General features: G+C 38.0%; 1 protein-coding gene and 1 long non-coding RNA gene across 2 annotated transcripts; both read right to left on the bottom strand.

Annotated features, from left to right (window-relative positions):
* Positions 1–11,864: 11,864 nt before the first annotated feature.
* On the bottom strand, positions 11,865–12,447 carry LOC113336755. The gene is made up of 3 exons (XR_003354007.1): positions 12,395–12,447; positions 12,121–12,230; positions 11,865–11,979 (listed from the first exon to the last, which is right to left on the bottom strand). It is a non-coding gene; the product is annotated as an uncharacterized LOC113336755 (long non-coding RNA).
* A 9,588-nt stretch (positions 12,448–22,035) lies between these two features.
* On the bottom strand, positions 22,036–22,527 carry LOC113360084. The gene has a single exon (XM_026603633.1). It carries the CDS (start codon positions 22,525–22,527, stop codon positions 22,036–22,038), a length of 492 nt encoding a protein of 163 aa, XP_026459418.1.
* Positions 22,528–24,930: the final 2,403 nt, after the last annotated feature.

Genomic DNA, 24,930 nt, shown 5'->3' with positions numbered 1-24,930 from the left:
ACTTTATTGAATTTATTCCTTTTGGTCAAATGGTCTGGTCTCAATTATTTTATTTTTTTTTTCTTTATCAACTTTTTTTTTCATGGTATCTCAATCACTCTAATTCACCCTAGCATTGGTAACAACATGAATCGTGGGCCCCACCAAATCACTTAGAAACATATTTAAAAAGAAAAATAAAAACAGAAGTGAAAAGGACTCAACGAGATATGGCGAAACTACCATGTTATTTCTAACACCTGAGCTTTGTGCTTTTATGGATAGACTCTTTAGATGTTTCCATATAATCAGATTGGTTCCTCAACTCCTACGATCAAAATGCTTACATCCACTTAGATTAGTTAGTGCGATCCTTAATATGCATAAATTTCTAGGCTCTGGAGTTTATTAATGCAACTAAAAGGTTTCTCCCATACCCCCAAACTTAAATCTAACATTTTCCTCAATGTTCTAAAGATGAAATTAAAAGCATGAACAAGGAGAAACTGTTACCATTGAAGCAAAAAAGTTAAGTAAAGATATTACCGTGTTGCATGAGATTGGGTTACCTCCCAAGAAGTGCTAAGTTTAACGTCTTCAGCCAGACATAAGAAAGGATTAATCACCTCGTATCATAAAGTAATAGCCGAAATATCCGTGGGTCATCAAAACCAAATAGAGCTATCATAAGTAAAAGGAATCTGCAACATGCCAAGAAAATTAACAAATAAAGCGCACCCTTGTCTAGCTTCCTGTTTAAGACAACTACATCTAGCTGTGGTTCAGGTTCAGGCTCTATGAAAGGGTCTAGATAAAATATTTTCATGCGCTGGAATTCCTCAAAGCTAAGGTCCGGTTCAGGTATTAGAGTCTGGAAAACTCAAGTAAAAACTTAGAAGCACATAATAATAACCTGAATAATTGTGGATCCTTAAAGTCAATAAGTTTTGACTCACACAGCTGACCACAATGAGAGTGGTGGTCTTCCTTAAACAAATATGTCAACCCTAATCTCCTAAAGTAATTAGGTTTAGTCTCAAAACTTACTAATTGACACATATGAAACTTATACGTTCCCACAATTGGTCGAAAAATATTTGGTGGGAAAACAAAGTCAATCTGGATATCATAGCCCGGGTAAACCACATCAACCAGAGGATGGGTTTCTAACAACTGAACTTCCTTATGGACATCACTAGGTTCAGGAAAACGTTTATGAAGATAATCTTGTAAAATGATTGAGTCACATATGTCAAGTCCCAAGTGAGGGACCTTTCTAATAGTTAAAGCATATGGAGAATGATAATCACCCCCAAACTTAGAGTTTTCAGTGTCTCTAGAAAGACTAGTCACAACTACCCTAATTTCAAGGTCATTAGATTCCTGAAAATGGTCAATTGATTCTTCTAAGTATGGTTCATCCTCACTCATCTCTACGAGTTCACTTTCTTTGTCTAAGACTAATGTTTCTAAATCGATAGACTCTAAAACAATATTCTCAGAAAAAACTCGTTCCTCTAAACCATTATTAGCTTCGTAATCAAAAGGAAATACTGCATCGTCTAAAACGGGGGTATCTCTAGTCAAATCCTCGTCCTTTTGAATAGGTGAATAATTATTAAAATTATTTGGATTTGAACTAGAAACATTATCATTATTAAGCTCAATTGGAGTAACAAATTCCTGATCACTATGCCTACTTATTTCAAATTCTTCATCAACATTATCCTCATCGTAATCATCATTATAATAACATGAAAATGGTTGAACCTCATCTAAACAAGTAGTGTTACCAATTTTATCCTCATCATCTTGATATGTGAATGACTATCTTCATTTTCAAAGGTACTATTGGAAACACTATATTGGAAATTAAGAGCAGTTATGTTCTGGGCCTCTAACAAAATATTTTGAGTCGACTCACATGACTTCCTGATTGAATCTAGGAAAGAAAGTTCACTCATTGCATTGATTTCGTCCATAACTAAGTTTTTCATTTCTGCTAACTTAGTGTCGACTCAGCTAACTTACGTGTTGACTCTAGTAGAGAGGAATTTTGCTCGTATGACCGGTTGGCGTGTGGATAGTAATTGGGATCACCATAGTATGGACCATAACCTTCAAAAGGATGATGTTCCCAACCATTATTCACACTATGGTCAAAGTAGTAACGTCCATTTTGAATCTCAGTCTGATATTCGTTGTATTGGCTATTGTAATACCAGTTCGACATTCTATTGTAGGGGTATGAGTTGTCACACAAAATAAAACCCACTGACAGGGGATTCGTGGGTGGATTGAGTCTTACCTCCCGTACTAGACGGGCGATGAACCGTTGAAGTCGACTCAGGCCACCGACTCCGATGTCAGTGTACGAACCCGAGGGGCCGAGACAGTATCGTAACTGTCGTCCTTCCCTGCAAACAGTTGATATTTAATTTTGACCCTTCCTTAGGGTTTAAAAATAATGTCCAAGAATGTCCAAAAAGTCCAAAAATAAAAATGTCCAAAAAAGAAAAGAAAAATTACAAAAATAACTCCCTATTTACAGTTTCTAAAAATAAAACAAAATAACTATATACAAAATCTTCTTCTTCACTCCTTTTGGATTCCTCTTTTCTTTCCTTCTTTGGCGATGCTTTCCTTTTATAGTACTTTTTCTTTACTTGTAGCTTCGCTCCAATCTGAAAAGAATCGAAAAATACCAAAGGCGTAAAAGAGAAAAAAAATTCTAAAAGAAATAAACTAAATCTAAAACCTAATACAAATCCGCGTCGCCGGCGCCAAAAATTGATGTAGTTTTTAAGTGGTAGTAGAAAGTGGTAGTAAAGTATCGTTCACTCAGACTTGTGAAGATTCGATTTTAGACTCAGAGTAAAATAGAAAACTCAATCAAAGTTGTTATCAAGATTATAAAATGTACTGAGACTCAGGATTCCACCATTAACCAATTATCAGTGATTCAATCTAATTAATATCATGCAATTCTTTTCCGTTTAAAGTGATTCTAATATTGCAAAAAAAGATTTTCAAAGTAACAATTGTATATCTGAAGCATAGAACATCAACAACCCTATGCTAAGCATGCTCTATCAAAAGAAATCACAACTGCTCAATTATTAGTCCTTAAAACTATTTTATTCAAGGCACAAAATCATATAAGAAATTGCAAAAATAATTAAAAATAGAAATTACCACATAATAATTGGAAAAACGGCTTCCTCCGTCGCCTCAGCAAGGGGGTTTAGCTCCTCATATTAATCACTTGCTCAAAATATTTGTTCATAGCCCAAAAGTTGATTAAAAGAATGAAAAACTATAAAACTGATTGTTTGCAACGGTGTAGTGGCGTTCCAAAACGATGGAAGACTGTTACAAAGAAGTCATTGTAGCAGCATTACAAATTTGAGACGTTGTTCTTATTTGCAACCTTTGTTCTTCAGCAGCAGCAGCAGAAACGCGGGTTTTCCTGCAACTCGATCTCTTCAGCTCTGTGGTGTTACAAACTCCTCGGCGACTGCTCCAATGACTTCTTTCCCTTCCCTGGGACTCGAACACACCTTTTATACTGCTCAGAAACCTAAAAATAGCGATTAATTCTCTCTTTTTCTTTTCGTGCAAGCCACGACAATAATCTTCTCTGCCAACTTCCTTACGCGTTTCCAAGACTTCCAAATCATCCGAAACTCTTCCTTAGATAGAATCTCACCTTAGGAAACAATATCACGCCTTTAGTCTTCCTGAAATTCCTAAAATAATTCCACACAGTTTCCGTATACAACTCAACCTATGTTTCCTTTTTCCGGATTATCCAGCCCAATTTGATCGATTCCAGCGCACATACCAAGCCTGTTATGCTCAATCATGTTCAGCCCAACAAATTCCAGCGGTTGAATCTCTCTAAAACACCCTAGAAATCCAACCCAAAGTCTGGTATGCAACCTGGTTCTTTTTCCCGCCTTTTTAATTTTTTGAAATGTTGAAGATGACCTCCCCTATCCTGTGCTAGTCTCCCTTTAGCAGCTGCCTGGAAATGGATTCCCCTTAGTAATTGGTTACCCCTTATCCATTTGAGGGGTCCGAATAGCAAGTGTCCTCCGGGGGTGCCTCGCGCAACTTTTCGAGCAGATTTTTCCAAAAATGTTTATTGGCCAAAAATACCTACACACACATAAAACACCATAATAAGTACAAAAATGAGCACTATCAATATATAGAATCGAGATAAATTATACACAAAAATGTGTCTATCAATATCTAGTCTTGTTAGATCATAAAAATTAATGTGATCATTATTGTTGATAGCATTCTAAGTATACTTTGTTCAGCATTTTTTATTGTATTGGTTGTTTCATTCGCGTTTTAGTTTCTTTGTTACTGCATTTTTTGTTGGATTGATTGTATCTAGGTAAAACCTAAGATTTAAGTTTCCGACTTATTTAATTAAGACGAAAATCCAGAAGTTAGATTGGAAACTAAATTTAGATAGAATTTTTGAAGCAAAAAAAATATACGCGGTGAAGCAAAATTTTTTAGCTTTTGACTTCTAAAGATTACTTCTGCTTCTAATCACGAAATAAGCTATTGAAAAAAGAAACCTTATCCCAAAAAGAAAAATTTTCCGAAATAAATACTTTTTGATATATAGTCTTATTAGATCATAAAAATTAATGAGAGCATTATTGTTGGTAGCATTCCATAAATATATTTTGTTGCACCATTTTTCATTATATTAGTTGTTTCTCCGCGTATTATTTTCTTTGTTGTTACATCTTATGTTGGATTGGTTATATTTAGGTAACATATAAGATTTAAGTTTTCGACTTACTTAATTAAGGAAAAACTCCAGAAGTTAGGTTGGAAAGTAAATTCAGAATCACTTTTAGAAGCAAAAGAATATACTCGGTGAAACAATTTTTTTTTATCTTCTGACTTCAAAATATTACTTCTGCTTCTAGTCGCGAAATAAGGTATTAAAAAACAGAAATCTTATCCCAAAAAGAAAACTTTCACAAGATAAATGCTTTAATTGTTGATATCTAGTCATGTTAGATCATAAAAATTAATTAAGCATTATTGTTGATAGCATTCCAGAAATATACTTTGTTGCAGCATATTCTATTGCATTGGTTGCTTGTTGTAGCAGTTTAAGAGGGTATTTGGATATACCTAAATATGCAATTTTTCAACTTAACTATGTCGGAATATCAGAAGTTAGATAGGGAACCCAATTCCAAATGACTTTTAGATATTTGAAATTCCTTTTAGTGGCAAAAAAGTGTATTTTTTTTTGAAGCATAATTAAAAACAAATCTTGTCCGAGGAAAAAAAAACTTTAAAAAGGATTGCTTTAAATGCTGATATATAATCCTTTAACATCATAAAAATTAATGACAATTGTTAGAGCATTGCACGATTGAAACCACCAAGCGTTGATATGTTAAGTTTAGTTGTCAATAGAGCCATTTGAGGTAAATAGAGATGCAACAGAGCATCGAACAGTAGTAAAACCCTTGACAGTAGATTCATTTCGATATGTTGTTTTCCGAGATGAAGAGGAGAAAATTTGAGAATTACTCAACAATGAAGTTGTAGCTTCTCTTGTCGCCATTGCCCCTCTTGTTGTTGTTGCAGCTGCAAACACAGGAAAAAGTTCAGTTTAACCTAATTAAATTCTTATTTTTTGATTGAATCAGGAATCCAAAGAAAAATCTTACATGAAATCTATAATACAAAACAGAAGGGATTTTTGAGCTTTGGATGGTCGGATAACATTTTGAGAGACAAGCGTTGTATCTGCCCATCCCAATCTCATCATAGCCAAAGACATCCGACGGATGTAAAATTTGTAACCCCCCTCCATTAAGAATTTGAATTTATTGATCTTTAATTAGTGGTTGTGGAAAAACATTATAATGATTGTGTGCAAGGTGATTGGGAAGTCATATTTTGACCATCACCTGCTCAAGATATTAAAAAAAAAAAGAAAAAGAAAAAAACTATGTGCCAGGTGATTGGGAAGTCATATTTTGGCGAAAAAACATATAATGAAATTATATTTGTTTTTTTGTGGTAGCAACGTAAATTTGGAAGTGAGATACAAATATATACTCTTAAACATATCAAAGTGAAAAACATTACTATAATGTAGTCTTAAAAAATATACTGTACACACACGCCATTACTTAGTTGATGGGTTGTTGGTTTTCGGTTGATGTATATTGATGTATATGGCTAAATTTTTTTATGTATCATGGATATTATTATGGTTTGAAAAAAAATATAGAACTATCTCGGAATGGAAAGTTTGAAAGGCCGGGAAAAAATATCAAAAGCATTGTCGTCATGGCACGGGTTATATCTAGTCTAAACTAAAAGAAAAAATGACAAAGGGGGAAATGAATGTACTTGAATTTTAGGGAAGCAGAGTATTACTACATCCTTTGAGAAAGAAGGGGAGGGAGGGGAAAGTGAGATCGAAACAGGAAAAAAACCCTAATAAAGTGATAAACCCTTGCAGCTAATGGGCCTTGCGGCCTTCCACTTAAAATGCAAAAAGAAAGAAAAAAAAGAAGAAAAAAAAACCGTTTACATTTATATATTTACTGATGGGCATTGCGTTTTCTATTGTATTGGTTGTTTCACCGTGTATTAGTTTCTTTGTTGCCACATTTTCCGTTGGATTGGTTATACCCAAGTAACACCTAAGATTTAAGTAGTTTCTTTGTTGCCACATTTTCCGTTGGATTGGTTATACCCAAGTAACACCTAGGATTTAAGTTTTCGACTTACGAAAACTCAGAAATTAGATTTAAAATTAAATTCAGAATAACTTTTCCAAGCAAAAAAATATACTCAGTGAAGCAAATTCTTTTGGATTCTGAATTCTAAAGATTACTTCTACTTCTAATCACGAAACAAGCTATTGAAAAACAATCACTAGTGGAAAATGGAAGTTAAACCACTATCAAGACAAGAAGTAATATCACTAAAAACAAATGTGTCCATCAACAGTAATATATGAGTGGTTTTTCTCAAAACGACTGTCTGACAAACATTAAATTATTTAAAAAAACAACTTTCTTCAACAGTCTATCAACAAATACTGATGGACACAGTTTTACTGGTGATATTTTATTAAAAAATTGTTATTGATTCAACTGATTCAACTGAATTATTAGAAGCTGAATCGCAATTAAGAAAATAATGACTTCAAAACTGGATCTAACAAAATTAAATTGGACTTTGAAGCATATTAAAAAGTGAATTCAGTATATTGCAAGTTCCAAGTCTTAAAAAGTTGGAGACTGAGTTGGAAAACCTTGACCAATATCCTACTACAAGCTTAACAAACTATATAAGTTTCAACACTAAGTTGAAGGTAAAACTTCATCTATGCCTTCATTTTCTGACAACCTATCTCAAATCAGCTCCATAGCTCCATCCCTAAGCTGTAAACAAAAACCAACCAAGACTACATCAATTAACAGCAAAAAAAGAAAGAAAAGGAAATGAGACAAGGAATCTGATCGACACCAAACCCAATAATACATGTATCCACTCAAATTGAAATTCAAAGAGAACGTATGAACTGCAGCTAATTTTCATATGTAAAATATCAGGTCCATAACTCATGAAGAAATTGAGATCCTGAATTCCTGATAAAAAATGTACACAGTAAATTGGTAGAAGTCTTAGGAAAAAATCCACAAAATTCACCAATTGAGATCCTTACCGAGCATACTTGTCAGTTGACACTTGTAGGGAGGTCCATAGATGCATCAAACTTTAATTCCACCTGATCCCTATTGAGGTCCATAGCTGCATCCACAAAAGTTGTCCAATGATACTTCTTCACCTGATATTTCTTTTTGCGAGTCAGTGTTTCATCTTTTTCAGCGGGCTTGCCGTAGCACTCGGCTGCTAGATGACAACATTTTTCTTGTTGCTCTGGGTATGTGATAACCTGCAAATAACAAAATCTCCTTGTTTACTTATCAATGGCCAAGTAATAGAATGACTAGGCGTTCAAAGATCCAATTTGACGAACCTATCTTCATATGGAAAAGTGAACCTCATGAGTAGTCAGTGACAACATAATTAGATCAGTATCCTATGGATAACGAAGCAAACAGTTTGTCCCAAAATTGTAATTAGAAGAAAAATGAAGATATGGAAGTTTAAGGAAATAAAAAGAATAAGTTTTGGAGTTGAAACACACCGGGCCATAGAGACAATGCACTATGTTTGGATTGTAACCTGGAAGAATCCTATCTAAGCGAATGTAAGACATGACATTGTGATCACTGGCAGGTCCGGAAAGTGTATATAAATGAGCGCAATGAAAACGGGCCTACAGTAATACCGCAAGTGCACGGTCGTCAGTTGTAGCTCGTGCAAGTACGGGTCGATCCACAGAGATCGGGTGTGTTTCGGAAGTGTTCTAACTAATTGGGTTCCTAGATTTGCTTTAGGCTTAGAAGCCCTTTGGAAGTGTTGGGCTTAATGTACTATTGGGTTTGAATGCCCTTTGAATGGATTGGGCTTAGTGGGTTTGTAAACATAAAATGAACTGAGCTTGGGCTCAGTTATCTTTAAAGTGCAATTGGGCTGTGGTTCTAGAAACTGGTCTGAGCTTTGGGCTCAACAGTTCAACTAGGAGTTGGGCTTAACAGTGAACTAGGCTTTGGAAGTGAACTGAACTTTGGGCTCAATTGGTTAGGCCTTTAGCCTTTGGTTTCACTAAATTGGACTTGGGCTCAGGAGTGAAGTGAGCTGTGGCTGGACTGAGTGAACTGTGGGCTAGGGGTGGAAACAGCAGTGGAGCTGCAGCAAGGGAAAGCAAAGCAGTGAAATTGCACAGCAGTGCAGTGGCAACAGAGCTGCAGCAGCAGCTGCAGCTGCTCAAGCAGCAGGGGCAAGAGAAAGAAGTGGCAGCAACAGCTGCAGCAGAACAAGAGCTGCTCAGCAGCTGCAAGGCAGGAGAAATTGCTGCAAGGCAAGGCCAAGAAGAAGTAGCAGTGCAGCAGAGACAGAAAATTGCAAGGGAAGCACAACAGTGGCCAATGGCAAAAGATGGAAGCAAAACAGAAAACAAAAGAACAGCAAAAACAGCAAAGATTAAACAGACTAAAAACTAAACAGCAAAAGAAAGATGACAATACAAGTGAACCAAGGCCTAAGCCAAGGGCAGGGAGGAGAGGAAGCTAACAAAGCTAAGGCAGAGCTAAGGCATATCAATGGAATGGGAGGAGAATTAGCTTGCTATGAGCACTAATTTCCTCCCATTGCACAATCACAACAATGCACTAGAGTTAAGCAATTACACAAGGAATGGCAAGAAAATCAGCTTGCTTTGAGCACTGATTTCTTGCCATTACACAATTAGTTCAAAGCCTCACTGATGTATCTAACCTAGCATTCCTTCAGATGTAACATCAAGTTTAACATAACAATTAACAGTGAACTACACTAACCTAAACAGAATACTATCACACATTTAAACCACAAACATACACATCAACATTGACAGTGCATTAAGAAGAGCACATTTAACAGGAACAATACACTAACAGTAACAATACACAAACAAACATTTAACAATGCAAGCTAACATGACAGCAGGTGCAATTAAGGGTGAAAATACAACTAACAGTTGAAACTGAAATTTAACAAGAGAATCAAAAACTAACAGTGCAATGAAATACCTAACCCAAATTGGGTGGAAACTTGGCTAGTCCAAGAACAGTTTTTACATCCCTAACACTTCCCTTTTATAGTTTACAAAAAATCCTAATTTTTCGAAACCCTAAATTGAAATTAGGGTTTTCTCAAATTCCCAAAATTACTCACTGATTCTTTGTCCCCTCTGCGATTAAGCTCATACCCATGCTTTATCTTCTTCTTCTGCTCCTGAAACACGCCTCAATGTTGTCTTCTGATGGAACCCTAGTTCTGTCTTTCTAGGTTTTAGCGTCTGATGGAGAAGCTATAACCGAGGAAGAGAGAAGTTGAGGTTATGGTCGAGGCGGTCGGTTTTGGGAAGGTGGTGGAGCTCGAGGTCTGGTGGTGGCAGGGAGTTGCAGGCGATGGTGGTTCTGGAAATGGTCGGGTGGAGGAAGATGAGATCGAGTTTTTGGGAAGAAGGGGGTGTTTGGGTGGTAGTATAGGCTTTGGTGCTAGGGTGTGAGGCGGGATTATCTGAGTCGATGTTTGGCGAGATGATCCGTAGGATGTGACGATGGTAGGTGGATCCAACGATGAGGTGGGAGGCTATGGGTAGCGACCGTCGGATGGAGGAATACAACGAAATGGACGGCCCAAGATGGAGATCGGCGCTGCGATGTAAAGCAGGAGCTTCGGAGATTGATGTGCGACGATGGAGCGACCGTAGGATGCTGAGATGCTTCGATCTGACGGCTGAAATCCGATACGGGCTTGGATAGTGGAAATGGGTTTGAGAAAGGGTTTTGGGCCTTGGGTATGCCAGGCCCATATCTTCTCTAAGAACAATTCTTCCTTCTTGAGCCCATTTCTACCCTTTTGGTCTTGTGCACAACATTCTTCGCGGCTTCCTTGTGTAATTCCTCCCGGCTTTTCACTACTTTTCTGCTCTATTCCGCTCCGCACTTCATCCAGATTTTATTTGTTACCTAAAAATGCAAAATTAAGTAATAAAAATATTTATTCTTGAAAACAATGAAAATACAGAATATGGGATAAAATGTAGAATTAATGCATAAAAGATGAGTTAAATTGCCAACAAAAAGGGATAAATATATACAATATTTGGCACTCATCAATCACCCTCAACAGGAACATTTGAATCAGAAAAAATAACCTTCAAATAATCACCCAATGCAGCCCCATGAATAAATTAGAGAGATACACAGAGAAGTATCCTGAAAACAAGGTATTCGGGGAAAGAGACTAAGACAGATTACTATGAAGGCATAACACTAATCATCCTTGAGAGAAATAAGACTTTGTTCCGTAAGTAGGACTCACTAGTCCCTACCTTAGTGTAACACCACCCAGGATGGTGGTTCATCCTAGAGCGTATGTAATATTGAAGGACGATGGACAACATAGCCATGAATGGAGTTCCTGGAGTAATGACACTTGAATCACCCGTTTCCGGCTTAGCTCCGATCATCTTCTTCCTTTATCAAACACCTTTACACATGAAAAAAATTTCAAATTAAATCACAGATATACAACATAATTTATCAAAAATTACATTGCTAGAAAAGCTCACAATTCGTTACGGTGAGATTGAAATTTTCATTGTTTCAAAGACTATGAGCAAGTTGCAGAAAAGGTTCCGCCATGAATTACTAGGATATTCGCACCACAACTTATGTAAACATATAAACAAACCCAATTTTAATTCCAGTAGAAATCAAATTAACCTAGATTGTTAAAATTAAAAATAACCAAAATAACAATAGGTACTCAACTGAAAATCTGAATCATACCATAGGTTCATGTATTACGTATGTCACAGTATGAGTCTAAACATGTGTTAAAGCCAAAATTGAACTACTATTACCCAAGTACTTATTGCACCATTAGTCAAGTAAAACAATAATCAAGATCGGGGCAAAATATTACTCATGAACCGAAATGCGCAGGACGAACAACAAGTGCAACCCATGGAGGTAAAACAATCGCTTCCAATAACATAAACACAGCAAAAAATCCTCACCTGGATGTAAAACTTGTTCAATTTATCATCATTCATCAAATCCTCACCTGCTCACTTTTGTAAAACTTTTGCTTTCTATAAATTGAACGCGACAGAAAACCGAATTACAATCAAAAACTTAAGGAAATAATGTAAAATTTGTTCAGCATATCATCATTCATCAAATCCTCACCTGCTGAGATTGTAAGACTTTGTTAGATACACCTAAATTTTTCGTTGCTTCCAGCGAATACTGCAACAAATTCAACTATAGTTGATGGGGCTGCGAAATTCCTTACCTCTGGCCTCTGATCCTACACATCACATAATAAAATAAAAATCAAACACTAAAACCTTGCTGCTAATTATATGATTTATATAACACAAACACCCTTACATAACCAACAAAATTCAAATTAAGTGAGGAATATACTACAGAATTTATCAACAATTACCTTGATAGAAAAACTCACAATTCGTTACAGTGAGAATGTCTCTCGAAGACTATGGACAAGTACCAGAACATGCTCCGCCATGACTTATTAGGATATACGCACCATAAATTCTATAAACATAGATAACAAACCCAGTATTGTTAATTTCAGTTGAAATCAAATTAACCCAGATTGTCGAAATTAAATATAACCAAGATAACAAGTTCTAGAAGCTTAAATAGAAATTCAATGTTTAGAGTTCAAATCTAAATAAAAGACTGATAATTAATTTTACCGTTTTCACAAGATCTCCATACTTGTGGTCATCATCTTTTCTTATTGAAATCCCTAAAAAAATAAAGTAAAAATGGATATCTCTGAACTCTTCAAGGATTCTAAGAAAAACTGAAAGAAGAAAGGAACCCTAACCAGAAGATCGTAAAATCATCCCTTGACCATTTCTCCGTCTTGATCAGCATCCCCCACTTATCTTTCTGCTACTTCTACGGTGCTATTTTTGTTTTTTAATTAGAGAGATTTTAAGAGAGACTGAGAGAGAGGTAGGGATAAAGACTGATTGATTTGGTTTACTGGGTTTTAGTTGATGGCTAGGGTTTGTCTAGTCTCTTCTCATATCTGATGATGTAATGAATTTTTTAGTGAAAGCGAAGAATGAAGAGATGAAGTGGATTTTAAAGTAGAAAATTTTGGGTTTTTTTGATAGATTGAAAAAGATTGAAGTTGTGAGTGAACAAATAAGAAGAAGGAGATAGTGGTAGCTGTGGTGGCGGAGTGAACGAAGAAAATATTTATAATTTTCTTATCATAGAAATTTCTGACTCTCACAGTGGTTTCTCTGGTCCATATCAAACCCATATATTTACGAAAATACCTACTCATAAAACAACTATGTCAGAACTAAGTTTTCTTTTTTCCTTTAAAAGCTACTGGGTCTCACAGATAATATAAGAGCAAGTCTTATGGTGGAATCCAACCTATTCCAAGTGTGGAAAATCCATGGAATTTCAAGTCTAATGGCTTCCAACTTGGGGTCTTCCACAGAAAATCCAAGCAGGATTCCATGATTTGGTGGAATGGTCCGTGGAATCCATGGAAAACGCTAATAAGAATAGCGCAAAACGCTAATATGAATAGCGCGCTAAAAGACAAAAAACGCTAATAAGAATTGAGCTTAGCTTCATTAAGAATGGCGTTTTTTTTATCCGTAGATTTAAACTGGGTTGTTGAGAATCTAACAGCTGAGAAAAAACGCTATTAAGAATAGCATTTATACTATTCCACCATTACACTTACGCTTCCATCCACAGTTCCAAGTGCTGAGGTGGCGTGGAAGATGGAAGATGGATGGATTCCACCATAAGACTTGCTCTAATGACCCTGGCCAGAGGAAGTCGTTTTTTCAAATCTCGGGAAGTGGTTCAAATCCTATTCTCCACTAGTGAATAACCTTATCTCAAACCTAATCTCAAAAAGAAAACTTACAACATAAATGCTTTAATTGTCGGTATCTAGTTTTGTTAGAGCATAAAAATTAATGTGAGCTTTATTGTTGGTAGCATTCCATAAATATACTTTATTGAAATATTTTTTATTGTATTGGTTGTTTCAAGGCGTATTAGTTTCTTTGTTGTTGCATTTTTTGTTGGATTGGTCATACCTAAGTAACACCTAAGATTTAAGTTTTCGACTTATGTAATTAAGGAGAAATGCCAGGAGTAAGATTCGAAACTAAATTCAACATTACTTCTAGAAGAAAAAAAAATTTATTCAGTGAAGCAAATTCTTTTAATTTTTGACTTCTAAAGACTACTTCTACTTCTAGTTGTGAAACACGCTATAGCAAAAAAAAAACAACAAAATAAAACTTATCCCAAATAGAAAAGATTTGCAAAATAAATTATTTAATTGTTGATATCTAGTCCTGTTAGATCATAAAAGTTAATGTCAGCATTATTGTTGATAACATTCCATAAATATACTTCGGTGCAGTCATTTAGCTTTTGAGTTCTAATGATTACTTCTACTTTTAGTCGCGAAACACGTTATTGAAAAAAGGTAACTTTATCCCAAAAAGAAAACTTTGACAAAATAAATGCTTTAATTGTTGATATGTAGTCATGTTAGATCATAAAAATTAATGTCAGCATTATTGTTGATAGAATTTCATAAATATACTTTGTTGCATCATGTTCTATTGTATTGGTTATTTCGTCGTGTATTAGTTTCTTTATTGTTGCATTTTTTCTTGGATTGGTTATATCTAGGTAATACCTAAGTTTTAAGTTTTCGATTTACTTAATTAAGGTGAAAATCCAGAAATTAGATTGGAAATGAAATTCAGAATGACTTTTAAAAGCAAAAGAATATACTTGGTGAAGCAAATTTTTTGAGCTTCTGACTTCTAAAGATTACTCTGCTTCTAGTCCTGAAACAAGAGTTATTGAAAAACATAAACCTTATCCAAAAAAAAAACTTTCAACAAAATAAATGATTTAATGGTTTATCTTTTGTCCTGTTAGATCATAAACATGAATGTGAGCATTATTGTTGGTAGTATTCCATAAATATACTTTGTTGCAACATTTTCTACTGCAATGGATGTTTCGTCACGTATTAGTTTCTTTGTTGCTGCATTTTCAATTGGTTTGGTTATCTCTAGGTAACACCTAAGATTTAAGTTTTTGACATACTTAACTAAGGCGGAAATCCTGAAGTTAGATTGGAAACTAAATTGAGAATGAATTATAAAAGAAAAAAAATATACTCGGAGAAGCAAAAAAAAAAATTAGCTACTGACTTCTAAAGTTTACTTTTGTCGCAAAAAAAACTATTGAAAAAAGAAACCTTATCCCAAAACTTGTTAATATCTAGTTATGTTAGACCATAAAAATTAATATGATAACATTCTATAAAAATATTACGTTGCAGTATTTTCTATTATATTGGTTGTTTTGTCGCGTATTAGTTTCTTTGTTGCATGCAATTTTTGTTGGATTTATTGTATCTAGGTTATACCTAAGATATAAGTTTTGGACTTACTTAATTAAGGCGAAAGCCAAAAGTTAGATTGGAAACTGAATTTAGAATGACTTTTAGAGGCAAAAAAAGTATACTCGGTGAAGTACATTGGTTTAGCTTCTAACTGCTAAAGATTACTTATGCTTCTATTATGAAAAAAAGAAGTATTACCCAAAACAAAAAACAAAAAACAAAAAAACTTTTATAAATAAATTCTTTAATTGTTGATATATAGTCCTGTAAGATCATAAAAATTAATGTGGGCATTATTGTTGATAGCATTCCATAAATATACTTTGTTGCGACATTTTCTATTGTATTGGTTGTCTATCCGCGCATTACTTTCTTTGTTGCCACATTTTCTGATGGATTGGTTTTGTCCAGGTAACACCTAAGATTTAAGTTTTCAACTTACGAAAAGCCAAAAGTTAGATTCGAAACTAAATTCAGAATGACTTTTCTAAGAAAAAAATATAATCAATGAAGCAAATATTTTTAGCTTCTGACTTCTAAAGATTACTTTTACTTCTAATCGCGAAACATGCTATTGAAAAACAGAAACCTTATCCCCAAAAGAAAATATTTACAAAACAAATGCTTTAATTGTTGATTTCTAGTCATGTTAGATCATAAAAATTAATGTGAGTATTATTGTTGATAGCGTTCCATAAATATACTTTGTTGCGACATTTTTTATTTTATTGGTTGTTTCGTCGCGTATTAGTTTCATTTTTGTTGTATTTTTTGTTGGATTGGTTGTATCTAGGTAATACCTATGATTTAAGTTTTCGACTTATTTAATTAACGCGAAAAGCCAGAAGTTAGATCGGAAACTAAATCCAGAAGTTAGCTTCTGACTTCTAAAGGCTACTTTTTTGCTTCAAGTCGTGAAACAAGCTATTGAAAAAAGAAACCTTATCCCAAAAAGAAAACCTATACAAAAAAAAATGTTTTAATTGTAGACATGTTAGATCACAAAAATCATAAGATTTTCAGAAGAAAAAAAATCCTCATAAATGATTAATGTATTGAATATATATAATGAATTATTAATTTATATTTCAGATGGGGTCTACATAGGTAATCCAAAATGTATTATTTTATAATTTTAGGGAATTATTAATTTGGCACGTTGTCCCCGACTCGGGACCGGATAAAAATATTATTTAATGAAAATAAGTTTCTGAAGAGTTTTAATAGAAGGAAATCCTTCTAGATAAGAAACACCAACATTAGCTATTGACAGGTGTTGGAGTCTGTTTGTATAGTAAATTTACTTCTACCGCAAACACGAATTTCTTTATGATTTGCTGAGAATCGAATCGCTGCTCTAGACTGCAAATGGATTGAGTAATGGGGGTACCTGCAAAAAATCATCCGATGCTTAAATTAACAAGAGATTTTTCACAGGAGTTTTTAATGGGAATAGATTGCCTCCCTGTCATATCCTGCATTGGCTGGTCCTGCATGCTTCCAAAATCTTCCTTGTGGGCTGTGGAATTAGCCAAACCAAAATGGTGCAAAGGGTTGGCCTAACAAATTAGTTTACATGCCAAGCCCAATAGAGGGAAGTGTGTATAAGCCCACAAGGGAGGAGTGTGTATAAAGAGGGTAGAATTCCAAGCCCACAATGACCCAACTCGGCCAATCACTGAGTCAACTAGGTGGGGTGAAAACATCCTCCAGTGTTAATCTCTGGGGCGTGAATATCATAGGAGCATGGGAGTAAATTGTGTTGCATTTCACTGGATCAGGATTACTGAATTAAGTTGCTCCCGCTACACCGAATCAGGGCTACGGTATTACGTAGCATCGTGTCACACTGAATCGCACCAACTTGCCGGCGCTGGCCGCCTACTACTGCACCGGTGACGGACCGTTGACGCTGACTGAGAAGAGGACCAAACGTCATCATGACGTCATCTGCTGACGTGGCACACCCAGGTTCGTCTATCTACTGACGTGGCTGGTTCTGCTGACGTGGCAGCTGGCGTGTCAGGTTCTGGTTGGGTCGTTTTGTTGACGTGGCGAAATGCTGACGTGGAAGATTCTCGTTGGGCCTTTCTAATGACGTGGCAAAATGCTGACGTGGCAGTTTCTGGTTGGACCTTTCTGCTGACATGGCATCTTGGTGCTTACGTGTCACTGAATGTCACCTTGCTGCTGACGTTTCGCCTTCTGATTGACCCACGCTGTTGACATGGCACGATGACGTGTAAGTGGGTGATGGGGCTCTTCCTTAGCTTGTTTCTATGTACATGGGTTTCTATTTAGAGTGCTTGTGAGGCCTAGTTAGCCATACTTGGCTAACTAGATGAGCATATTAGGCCCATTGAACCATATTTAGTTATAGAGAGGAGTTTTCTAGTCCTAAGTAAGCCCATTTTTGGTGTAGAATATTTAGGGTACAAACATCGCCCCCTCTTAATCCATAACCTGTTATGGGTTAAGAAGTTCGGGTCCCCTACAAAATTTGTGTGTTTCTGGAGTGTTGCATAACTCGCCCCCAATCGCGTTGTCTGGAGTGTTATGCAACTCGCCCCCAGGGATATAATGATTTGTGTTGTAGTGTTATATATCTCTCCCCCAAATGGTTTAGGTGATATATAACTCGCCCCCAATATGTTTGTGTTCTGCTGCTCATGCTCGTGCATGGAATGAAAAATTGAGTTTTTCTGCTATCTCGAATTCGCGCAGGGGGCCAATCCTGCTATTCAAGATGCGCTCAGAGTTGAGATGTGTACATTTCCATATGCCTGGACATATGAAAATGTTCGCCACATTCGTTTTTGTCCCATATGATAGGGTTTCAATTGGGATAGGAAAAAACGTTCGAACAGTGCATTCATCCTATCTGCGAAGTGTCAGAGACATTGCTGTCAGTAGACTTTTAACTGTACTGTTTTGCCATTTAGTACTGGATGTGGATTCGATCGTCCACAGTAGCTTATAATTAAACACGAACAATTTTGACAAAGTGTGGAATATCAAAATAATGTTGAATTAAATTTCTGAATAGAAATAACAAGATAAGTACCTACTGTTCGACATCAGCTGCCTCGTTAAAACCTTTGCGTGGAAAACCCAGTGGGATAAAACCAACATAAAGGAAAAAGAGTACAACACAACAGGATTTAGAACTACTTCTAATGATAAAACTTCTTCAGGTGGAATGAATTCCACGGCTTCCATGGCTTGCCATCTTCAGTACCGTCGAGGTTCCTTAAGTAGTAAGAGCCACGAGATGCAGGCCTGTCGACTATGTATGGGCCTTCCCAATTCGTTCCGAGTTTTCCGCAGTTTGATTCCATTGTGGCTGCTCGAGTTTTCTTCAAGACATATTCCCCAGGTTTGAATGACCGTTCTCTGACTTTTCGGTCATAACTCATTTTGATTGCCTGCTGGTATCGAACCAACCGCTGCATGGCTGTTTCTCTTTGTTCTTACAACAACTCTTTCTCCAAGGCTAGTATGTTGTCATTTTTTCCAGATTTGACAGCACGGGTTTTGGTAGTCTTGAGTTGTACCTCGGTGGGTATGACCGCCTCTGTTCCATAAGCCAGTGTAAATGGCGAAAATCCAGTGGATCTTTTCGGGGTTGTTCGATACGACCATAAGACCCCTGGGAACTCTTCTGTCCATTTCCTTTCTCCTTCTCCAGCCTTTTCTTGAGATTTTCCATAATAACGCGATTGGTTGCTTCCGCCTGCCCGTTGCTTTGAGCATAGTAAGGAGATAATAAATTGTGGCGAATATTCAAACCATTGCAGAAGTCTTTGATCACCCCAGAATCGAACTGCTTCCCATTGTCTGATATTATCGCGTCTGGGATTCCAAATCTGCAGATGATATTCTCCGATATGAACCTTTTCACATCATGTCTGGTAACGTGTACCAGTGCCACTGCTTCGACCCATTTGGTGAAATAATCAGTAGCGGCTAGTACGAATCTTACGCCTCCAGGAGCTTTGGGAAGTGGTCCGACGATGTCTAGTCCCCACATAGAGAATGGCCAGAGACTAAAAACTAGATGCAATTCGTTGGCAGGCCTTTTAGGAATTGGAGCGTGCTCTTGACATGACACACATTTCTGCGCGTATTCTTTAGCATCTTTTTTCATGTGTGTCCAGAAATATCCCTGGGTGAGTATCCTGTGCATGAGACTACGCCCTCCAGAATGACTGCCACATATTCCTTCATGAGCCTCTCATAATATCAGTTGCCCTTCCTCTGCTGATATGCACCGCAAAAATGGCTCAAAAGCTATAGGTTTGCGGTACAGTTGTACCTCGATCATTGAATATCTCCATACATTCCTTTTCACCTTCGCAGTAAGTTTCTCATCTTCTAGGAGTTTGCCGTTGTCAAATACTGGATGTAAGGCTGACGCCAGTCTGCAGCGTTTTCCACATGACTGCCAGAATTATCTATTACCGGGTTGTCGACATCCATATTGTTGTCGATGACCTCAGTATCTCCATGTGCAGATGTAGCTGCCCCTTCGCCCCCACTAGCGTGTTCGATAGCCAGAACGCAGTGGCTGTCGTAGATGCTAGGTAGTTCTTGGAAATCTACTAAGATGAAACGAGTGGTATCAGTTTCGACTGCGGAAGAAAGATATGCTAAAGAATCTGCATGCCTGTTTTCCAATCGCGATCGCTGCCCAATAGAGAACTGGTCAAACTCATTTGCCAGCTTTCTCATATGATCCAAATATAAGGCCATCCTTTCTTCTTTGGCTCTGTAGGTCCGCAGAAACTGGTTAACTACTAGCATGGAATCAGACACCAGCTTCACGTTCTTCGCATCTATCTATTTAATAGCCTTTAAACCGATAATTGCAACCTTATATTCAGTTTCATTGTTTGATGCTTGAAAACCCAGTCTGGTTGCTTTCTCGATCCTCGAACCTTCTGGAGTAAGGATGACACATCCGACTCCAGCTCCACCAACATTTGATGAACCATTAGTAAATACGGTCCATAATGGTTCAGGTGTATCGACCTCCATTGCCGACTCGCCCCCAGTCTGATCACTGGTTGGCTCAATTGGTTTGAACAACTCCTCTTATTCTCCAGCAACCGTTTGTATATCGTCCACAGGAAAATCTTCTAATAGTGCATCCAGGGCGTGTCCCTTCTCTGCAGTTCTGGTTTCGTATTTGATCTCATACGCCCCCAGAAAATTTGACCATATGGCTAGTCGGCTGGAATCATCAACACGTTCCAGGATTCTCTTCAGCGGATATTCCGAGTAGACTACGATCTTCCTGCCTTGGAAGTAAGGCTTGAGGCGACGAGATGCATGGAACAGTGCAAGGGCTATCTTCTCAATTTTCTTGTACCGTGTTTCCGCCCCGTCAGATATTTACTGACGAAGTAAACTGGCTTTTCATGTGAATCTGTAACAAATAACATTGCACTTACCGCGTTCTCTGTTGCTGCCAAATAAACTCCGATAGGTTGTCCAGTTTTTGGACTCACCAAAACTAGAGGATTTGACAAATACTATTTGATCTCATCGAAATATTTTTCGCACTCATCCGTCCAACCAAAATTCACTGCTTTTTTCAACACATCAAAGAATGGTTTGAATCGATCCGAAGAGCGTGAAATGAAACGATTCAAAGATGCTAATCGACCTGCTAGCTTCTGGACTTCCTTCTTCGTTCTTGGGGATGGCATCTCTCTGATGGATCTAATTTGCTCCGGATTCGCCTCGATTCCTCTGTGCGTCATCAAGTATCCGAGGAATTTTCCCGACGACAGCCCGAATGAACACTTTGCTGGGTTGAGCGTCATACGATATTGCCTCAAGATATCGAATGTCTTCTGCGGGTCAAGAAAATGCGACTCCTTTTGTTCAGATTTCACCACCATATCGTCGATATACACTTCCATCGACTTCCCAATCAGGTCCTTAAACATATGGTCTACCAAGTGCTGGTAGGTTGCCCTTGCATTCTTTAGCCTGAACGACATTACAATATATAAATAAACTCCTCTGTCAGTCACGAACGCAGTATGCTCTTGATCTTCCTCGAACAAAGGTATTTGGTTATACCCTGAAAAACCGTCCATGAATGGCAGTCTCACGTACCCTGAGGTTACTCCACCAAATCTCTTATCCGTGGCAGTGGGTATGGATCACTCGGACATGCTTTATTCAAATCAGTAAAATCGATACAGACACGAATTTTACCATTCTTCTTCGGAACGGGTACAACATTTGACAACCAGCGAGGATATTGTACTGGCCGAATAAAGCATGCTTCCAACATCTTTTCGACTTCTGCAGTAACTCAATCTCTTTTTCTTTTGCCATATTCCTGATTTTCTGACGAACTGGACGAAACTTCTCATCAATATTTAGCCTGTGGCAGGCTACATTCGGATCAATCCCAGGCATCTCAGCGAAACTCCATGCGAAAACGTCGGTGTTTGCCCTTAGCAATGTAATCAAACCATCACGTTCATGTGCAAGAAGATCTGCCCCTACGAACATTGTTTTGTGCTCCTCATCTCCAATCTGGACCTCGATCAGTTTCTCAAATCTTGGGGGTTCAACAGCGTCCTCTCCCACATATGATTCTGGAGGGAAAGGGTTCTGTAATTTCTATTCCTGCTCGACTCGCATGATTTGATTCCCGCTCATTTATGACTTCTTGTACTCGTCCATTGCACTCTCGTGACACTTGTGGGCGGCCATCTGGTCACTCTTAACTTTCACGACTCCTTCAGGGGCAAGAAACTTCAAACATTGATGATAAGATGATGTGACTGCACCGATCTCATGCAGCCAGTCTCGACTTACAATCACGTTATAGGGAGCCCTACAGTCAAGCAACAGGAAATTTCCTAAAACAGACTTATCAGCCACTTTTATAGGTATCTTCACTTATCCAATCGCCTTTGTAACTTCGCCGCTGAAACCGATAATTGGATTTTCATCCTCCTCGATCAAGTTGTGCGGAAGATTCATAGAGGAATAAGCTCCTGAAAACAGCACGCTCACTGAGCTGCCTGTATCCACTAGAATACGGTGTACACGAAACATGCCAATCCAAGTAGTTATAACAATAGCATCATTGTGTGGAGCATATACACCTATCATGTCTGCTGCAGAGAACTCGATCTTTGTGCACCCAAGCTCCCGAATTTCTGCTCCATTGCCGCTGACAAAATCGATGTGATTTGTCAAGTACCATTCTTTTAGCTGCCTGAGCTTTCTCCTGGTCTCATCTTCCGATGACCGCCTGGTCATTGAGTGGATCCTGGCGTGACTGACGTTAATCACGTGAGCGTTGATCATATGTGTTGTGCCGAACTGTACATGACCTTTCCCAAAATCCTTTTTTACGTACTCTTGTAGCTTTCCAGCGTATATCATTCTCTGGACCTCGATCTGTAAAGCACGGAAATTCTCGGTCTTGTGACCAAGGTCTTTATGGAACTTGCAGTATTTTCTCTTATCACGTTTATCACGTGTCTCTGCTGGAAAAGGGCGAGGGGGCTCAAATCCTTGCTTATTTTCTCATACAACTCTGCAAGCTGTATGTTCAACGGAGTCAGCTTCATATCATGGTATTTCTAGAATCCAGCTTCCATTCGTTCACTTTGGTTCTTCTCCCAGACTTCACCTCGATCATTGTGCTGGGCGTTCAAATGGTTCTTCGACTTGTCTTTCCTCCCATCATTGGGATGATTGGATGATCTGTGAACATATCTCGTCTCTCGATCTTTGGAATCATCTCCACTCGAGCGTATTCTTCCACTCGATCATACAGTCCTTCCAGAGTCTTGGTCTCTTGACCAAGGAACCGTATATGCCTCTTTGATCATACTGGTACGCCTGTTTATAATCTTCGATGACGGTTTGATCATTGGCACCATCTACATCGGCTAACTCTTGCTTGAAGCGTCGAGTAAACTGTCTGATGCTTTCATCCTTCCGAATTTCTAGAAGGAAAAAATCGTGGCATCCCTTCCGATCACGTCTGTTATACTTGTAATGGGAGCAGAATTTTCCAACCAATTCATGGTAAGTACCGATCGACTGTGTAGGGATCTTATTGAACCATTTTATTGCTCCTTCAGCCAGAGACTTTGGAAACATTTTACACATCAACTCATCACTGTGCTGCCATAGGATCATGGCAGTTTGATAGTGTAAAACATGCTGATCTGGAACATCTGTTTTCTTATCGAATTCCGGCAGCTTTGGAACCAGAAAATTCATAGGCGGTCGGAATTCTCGGATATTCAGCTTGAAAGGGGCTCCTGCCGATCGATGCAACCGGTCCATCTTTTCTTCTCTGGATTGCTTTTTCGACATTACTTTCTCGATCATCTTGGTAAGGCGGGGTTTTGTTATTGCGCCTATGTCGCCATCAGAGGAACTGTCTTCCTTCTCATAGACCCAATCCTCTGGAATATTAGCTTTGGATCTTTTGCTTTTCCCAGCTCTACCTTGCTCCGAACGAGCATGGTAATCGTGCGAAAATTATCTCTTATCGTGCCGATCTCAAACCTCGTCGTCGTCATTTCTGAGGCGTTTTGTACGGTTGTTGGTTCTGGCCTCACTATGCTGAGTTGCAGCTGGTCTGGTCCCTGCTTGGTTAGGTCGTACATGCCTTCGTTTATGCAAATCTCCAGTAGGCAACAGACTGATTTCTGGTCGATCAAGATTGATCACTTCTCTGTTTGGGTCTGCATCTTGAGGGCTAATTCGACTGCCAAGGCGTTGCCATACAGACCGACCCCGCTGGTTGTTCAGAATACCAGACCTAGGCCGAGGCTGGTTTTCACGTTCTAACCTCAGCAAAGCATTCTCCTTCTCCAATTCGTTCAGACTATTGAGTAACAATTCTTCCTCTGTATTAGGATTCACAGTTCGTCTGTCTCTTTGGTTCTCTCGATCGTTTTTCCTCCTTGACGGACTGCCAAGGCACGCTCTCTATTTCCTCTAACATGTGGGTTTCCCCATCTACATCAATTCCTCCATCTTTGTTTGCTGGTTGTTTTTCCCTTCTCCGATTCAGATCTAGAGTTCTTTCACGGAAGCGATCTCGATTTCGTCCATGATCCAGGGATCTGTTGTGAGCACGCTCTTGACCCTGCCTGTTTCCAGTGGGTACTGCTGGAGATAATTGAATTTCAATTTCGTGCTCTTCAGCTTCACTTCTTCTGCGATGTTGGGAATCGCTAGCAGAATCATCTCTTCGCGCAGTTTGTCTGATTACTTCCATAACTCGATCTGGTAAAACACTATGATCTTTTCTCGAAAACCTTAGTCGGTGCCAATGTTTGTATAGTAAAATTACTTCTACCGTAAACACGAATTTCTTTATGATTTTGCTGAGAATCGAATCGCTGCTCCAGACTGCAAACAGATTGAGTAATGGGGGGGGGGGTACCTGCAAAAAATCCTCTGATGCTTAAGTTAGCAAGAGATTTTTCACGTGAGTTCTTAATGGGAAAAGATTGCCTCCCTTTTGGGGTTGTGAATCCCCCTATTTATATAATGCTAATTTCAGTTTAATATCTTTGATTTTATGATAGAAATCAATTGTTGTAACTGTCCCCTGCATGCCTCCTGTAATAACTGGCCCTGCATGCTTCTCTCTCATTATTGACCTTGCATGCCTACCTGTCATATCTTGCATTGACTGGTCCTGCATGCTTCCAAAATCTTCCTTGTGGGCTGTGGAATTAGCCAAACCAAAATGGTGCAAAGGGTTGGCCTAACAAATTAGTTTACATGCCAAGCCAAATAGAGGGAGGTGTGCATAAG

This window comes from Papaver somniferum, chromosome 1 (assembly GCF_003573695.1).
Source record: "Papaver somniferum cultivar HN1 chromosome 1, ASM357369v1, whole genome shotgun sequence".
NCBI lineage: Eukaryota > Viridiplantae > Streptophyta > Magnoliopsida > Ranunculales > Papaveraceae > Papaver > Papaver somniferum.
Note: the sequence above shows the minus strand (reverse complement) of the source record. Positions and strands in the feature narration are given on the sequence as shown.

Bases quoted from the DNA above. Each gene is read 5' to 3' on its own strand.
- LOC113360084 (XM_026603633.1), bottom strand. From the start codon at position 22,527: ATGATATACGCTGGAAAGCTACAAGAGTACGTAAAAAAGGATTTTGGG.